Source organism: Mus musculus, chromosome X (assembly GCF_000001635.26).
Source record: "Mus musculus strain C57BL/6J chromosome X, GRCm38.p6 C57BL/6J".
Classification (NCBI taxonomy): domain Eukaryota; kingdom Metazoa; phylum Chordata; class Mammalia; order Rodentia; family Muridae; genus Mus; species Mus musculus.
Genome location: NC_000086.7, coordinates 50,006,931 through 50,012,797, shown reverse-complemented (window position 1 = coordinate 50,012,797; position 5,867 = coordinate 50,006,931). Strand labels below are relative to the sequence as shown.

Here is a 5,867-nt window from a genome sequence, read left to right as displayed (position 1 = left end):
TGCAGCAGCAGTGGGGATGAAAGTATCAAATCATTCATGTTTATTTCCTTTGGGAAGAGAGAGCAATTCAATCTTATTTTAAATACAAAAAAAAGAGAGAGCGAGATTTCGCTGTGTTTTTAAGACTAGCAGTCACTTAATCATTCAAGTATACTTATTGAGTACTTAGGATGCATGCAGATGCCAAGGAAAAGAGTTACCCTAAAATGGGAAAAAAAAATTTAAATGACACAAGAGTGTGAAAATAACACTGAAAGGAACCTGACTTTCTTAAGCTCTCAGGTATTTGAGAGTCAGCCTAGAGCTGTTGGTTTAAGCCTTCCCAGGTGGAAACGCTCACAGTGGAGTGGCATGGCAGCAGATGATGTGTGTGTGGGGGGATGAGTGGGAGGGCAGAGAGTGCAGCTCTGTAAGCAGGAGCTCGAACAGGCAGCAGAAAATGAGCATATTGACGTGTTCCTCCTTCTTCTCCCACCTACCAAGATAGAATAATAGTAGGGATCTGTTCCATGTGTATTGTATCACACTGCAGGGTTTACAGAGTGCTTCCGCATTCATTATCTTCTTTGATCTTCATGCCAACCCTACAAGAGGAATAGCAGTTGCTGGTTTTTTTTTTTTCCAGTTTCAGTGATGACAAAACATGGGACTCAAACTTGGTATGGGTTTGTTTGTTGTTTTTTGTCATCCACTGACAATATGAATTAGTTCCAGGATTTTAAACCTAGTCTTTTTTTTTTTTTAATGTACGCAGCTTTCTTTCCATTCACCTCTCTCCCTACTTTTTTCCTGCTGTCTCCCCATTTGAAGGTAGACATCGAGGAATGATCCATGTGACACTGCAGTAGCAGAAGGGAGGAGCAAAAGCAAGCCACAAGCAAACAAAACCAGTGACATATTAACAGCAAGTACAACTGACATCTGTACTGACAAAGTTAAGTGCGTGCGTGTGTGTGTGTTGAGAGGATACCCTGATAAAGGAGAGGAGCTTGTGGAGTCTGGAGATTTATATTATAGCTAGTCACCAAAGGCTCTCTTCTGACTTTCTGCAATCATGTTGATAATACACACGATGCCACTGTCTATATGCCTCTAGTTTAAAAAAATAAATGTTACTGAATTTTCACAATAGTTCCACAGCACAGATTCTACTGGCCTTCTTTTACAGAGTGAACTAAAAGTGACATAGGCTGAGTGCCTGGTCACAGAGCTATTGTTCTGAGATGATTCGGATAGGTGTATATGGCTGCAGGAACAGAAATGCTATTATCCCGAGTGATAAACCCATGCCTTCCAATGGATTGCAGCTACAAAGATAATTTCCTTTCTAATTTCTGGTTCAAATCTAGGGCCACAGAAGGGTTACCACTAAGCTCTATGTCCTAGTCCTGGGACTTTCTTTTTAGTCAAGGTTGCAGTCACACTTTCACAGTCTTCTTATGCTGCTCCTAGGCAAATTGAGGCGCCCACTCTAGACTCCCTTGCACAATGGCTGTCTAGTAATCAAGATGGAGTGGGAGTTGGCTTAGATTCTATACATGGAGATGGAGCTGCATAGGTGCACACATTCTGTTGTCTGGTATTTACCTAGGGCAAGAGCCTAGTATTTGTGTGAGGTAGCAAGCTAACATCAGAGATAGTCTGTGAGCATAAGAGAGAGGGCCAGAACCCATGCACTCCGGATACCATCTAACACCAACTACTTTGCTATTCAGTCATTTGCCTAGACACAACTATTCACTAAGTGCACTTGGGAGTGAGTTAATATTGCACCCTCGTTCCCTTTTGTTTAGGAATGGTCAAAGGCTCAAACAGCTGGTGAGCTGGAAGCTGTACAAACCAGGGGAGGTCTGCCCTTCTTTGATTGCTCCCTCATAGGATATAAGTGGTTCACATCAGAACTCCACACCCCGTGGTCATTTGGGGGTATTCTAATCCCTGTAATGGCACTTCAGTGAGGCAATGACCACGGCTTTGGAAAACACTTTGCTGACCAACGTCAATGGTGAGTAATGGTAACTCCTATTCTGTCAAAAATAATGATCCAGATTCTGAAGGAGTGGGGAGAGGTAGTCTGTGATTAAATTAGTTGACCCATTTGTCATTTTTTAGTCTCATGCCTCATGTCCATCCCATAGGCACAGGAGGGAAAATGAGATGAAATTCAATTGCACTATTTTATTTTGTCATTGTTTTGTTGTTTGTTGTTGTTGTTATTGTAGGCACATGTAGTAAATCCCCCCTTTGACAAATGATATCCCATTGGCCTCCTAGGCCTTTGTTGTTTCTTTCCCTCCTAAAGTCCTCTTAGTGCCTGAGTTTTGTTAGCCTCAGTCTTGCTTTTCTATACCTCTTTAGCCTTTTCATAGTACACATTTTGTCTAGAAATGGAACTCCTGAAAGGAAAGGGGATAGGCATGTGACTACAGATAAGGGGAAGACTCGGATAGTTCCCTGATTCATGTGTTTGGAGGAGTACTTTATGTACATCAGCTATTTTTACTTTTATTTTCTCGCAGCATGCCTAAAGAGTTTTTAACAAGTCGGGAGTGATTCTCAGCCATGTCAATGGAGAATTCATCTACAGGGACTAAATTCATCCTTCTTGGTATGACAGATAACTATCAGCTTGCAGTCCTACTTTTTGGACTCTTTTTTATTATTTATTTCATCACTGTGCTGGGGAACCTAGGGCTTGTGGTACTAATTCAAGTCAGCCACCGCCTCCATACACCTATGTATTTTTTTCTCTCAAATCTGTCCTTCCTTGATGTCTGTTTCTCTTCCATCACAACCCCAAAGACTTTAGTCAACTTGTTATCTCAACTACAGGAAGTTTCTTTCTTTGGATGCATGGCTCAAATGGGCTTGTTCATAGTCTTCGCTTCTGCTGAATGTAACATTTTGGCTTCTATGGCCTATGACCGATACACAGCCATCTGTCGGCCATTGCTTTACCATATTACCATGTCAAAAGTTCGTTGTCTCCTCTTGGTAGCAGGATGTTACCTTGGTGGGTTACTTAACATGGTTGCTGTAACAACTTCCATCACACAGCTGTCATTCTGCCAGCCACAGGTCATCTCACACTTCTTCTGTGATATCCCCCCACTGCTGGCCTTGGCTTGTTCTGATCCCTGGGTAACCCAAGTCTTGGTAGTTGGCTGTGGTGGATTCACCCTTGTCACCTCTGTTATGGTAATTCTTGTCTCCTACCTGTCTATATTCATGACTATCATGGGCATCCCATCAGTTTCTGGCAAACAGAAAGCCTTCTCCACCTGTGCGTCACACTTGACTGCAGTTGCTCTGTACTATGGAACAACTATGTACACGTATTTGCAACCCTCTCGGCATGGATCTCAAGCAGGAAATCGGATGATCTCGGTGTTTTATACCATGCTGATTCCCATGTTGAATCCTCTCATCTACAGTTTGAGAAATCAGGAAGTGAAAGTTGCCCTACAGAAAATACTGAGGCACAGTCAATAATCTATTTGTGTCTCAAGAGATAATAGATTTAAGAAGACTTACAATTTGATCAGTGTTTTCCTGTACTACATATGAAAGCTTGTTAAGAACAATTTAATTTCTCTGGTTAAGTGTTTAGAACTGTTCGTGTAGTTAAGTCGAAATATAATAGGCCTAGGAAGATTATATGTGTAATATAATCTATATTTTCTGAGACAGTTGTTTGATGAGAAATATTTAAGAAGAAAAGATCTAAGTTTAGGACTATACATATGTCATTTTGACATATTTATATGTGAGCTTGTATAATGCTACTTAGAAGTTAAAATAATTCTCAGATACTAGGTAGGCTAGAAAACATTTAATCTCACCATGTTTTACAGAATTAAGCATAAGTAGCAAGTGGATTGTAACTGACACTGTTCATTCATTCATTTACTTACATTGAGGATTCACGTAGTGCAACATAGGTTGAATTAGATTCAGTCTACATCTATGCTAAGGATTCAGAAGGCTCCTCAATGCTCATTATTGAGATTTGTAGGGGTAAATTTTTAAAACAACAAAATAGAGGGGACTCACTAATTAGATTTTCAAGATCCTTTACGAAAGACAATTGGTCATTGTTTATTGAGGCACACAGTTCTGAATTGCACCAGTGATTGCTGCATGCAAATTTTGATTGGAACTAGACCATGTTCATGGTTATTATTGAATATTCTTACAACAACAACAACAAAACACAAATGGAACGATAACCCCAATTAACTCATTAGTTCATAGTTACTCATCAGAACTGACAATTAAGTAAGAAAAACATGGTGATTGTTATAGTTTCTAAATACTGTGAGCAATGGGGTTGGTGGCACAGCTCAGGGACAGAGAATGTGCTCAGATCACATGATGTCCTGTTTCATCTTCATAACATTGCACCATAAGAAAAAAATCTAAAGAAGATAAAACCTTATTTTTATTTTATAAATGAGAATACAATTTAGAAAGTTGAACAAACTCTAACAATTAGCTGTGAAGAAATAATCTCATTAGTGAGGTGCAACCAATTTAAGTTTATTCCAGACTAGCTTAAGAGTAATCAAGACACAGACTATGGTTATTTTATTTGGCTTTGACAACTACTGGGGGGGGTCACCCCTAATCTACTCTTCTAACTGCTAACCTGGCTACCTCTCCAGTGATGTACCGCAGAAACTTGCTATTTCTCCTTGTCATGCACTCATGCTCTCTCTCCCCTTCGGTGGCTTCCTTTCTCTCTATCCTTCTTCCTCCTCTCGGCCTGGTCTCTCCTCCTTCAACAAGGTCACTCCAAACCCACTTACCTCTAATACCTCCAGTAATTGGCTGTAGCCAATTATATTTAACCTATAGTTTTAAATCAAGGAACAAGGTTTGCACAACAAAAGTTTGTAAACATGAGAAGTCACCTGACCATTGTTTATCAAATTTAGCATTGCAATACACAGCAATAGACCAGCTCAAGATTCAAGGAAAACTGGAAAATAGTATTCATCTGGAACCAGAGATCATGGAACATACCTGAAATCAAGCAGTTGTGAGTCAGAGACGCCAGCATGCTGGTGCTAACCTGGGCGTAAAATGAGAATACTTCTCAAAATCAAAGACAAAATAAACATATCAAATCCCTACCCTCATATTATAAACAAGCAGGAAAACCTCTAATCATATGTCTGGCATAGGTCATGCTTACTTATGCTAGGCTAAAAGAAATAAACAGAGCTAAAATTCATTTACAACTAACCTTATGTAGCCCACTTTCTTTACTATATATTGTCACATTCTGTTGTGCAGTGAAGGCAAATTTAAAGTCTTGTCACCTAGAATACCACAATACAACAGATTTTTGGGGGTCTGTGGATGCTTATTATTGCTCCGTAGTAGGGAATCTGAACCTCTTTTCCTTCAGTAACCTTTTTCCTTCTTAACCTTTCTCTCTCCACCACCACCATATCAATCTAATGTCCTCTCTAGATTTCTGTTCTTTTCTAGCCTCTGATACAAGTATGTATATAGATTGCATCCTGTAATAAGAGACCATCTTTATGTACTGTTCTCCAATTTGGAAGCCAGAGGTAACAGGGACCACAAAAAGAACAGAGAATAGTACATTTCAGTATTTTCAGCACTGAGACATCTTCAAGATTGAAAGCATAGCAGTGCAATAGACAATATGATGTCCTCATTACCTGGCTCTCAACATCTTTCTCTAAGCCATATCTCCAGAAACTCAATGACAGAAAACACTGGATTAATAAAAGCTGTTCTTTTCAGAATATCCTCAAGGGAAAAAGGATATTCTAGAAATCACTCAGCTAGTCAGTGGCAAAAGTAGAATTAGAATTCAGGCTTATTGATTCATA

At 39.7% G+C, this 5,867-nt stretch overlaps 1 protein-coding gene across 1 annotated transcript; it reads left to right on the top strand.

Moving 5' to 3' along the window:
• The first annotated feature begins 2,562 nt into the window (after nt 1-2,562).
• On the top strand, nt 2,563-3,492 carry Olfr1323 (olfactory receptor 1323). The gene has a single exon (NM_146390.1). The coding sequence runs from the start codon at nt 2,563-2,565 to the stop codon at nt 3,490-3,492; it is 930 nt and encodes a 309-aa protein (NP_666502.1).
• Nucleotides 3,493-5,867: the final 2,375 nt, after the last annotated feature.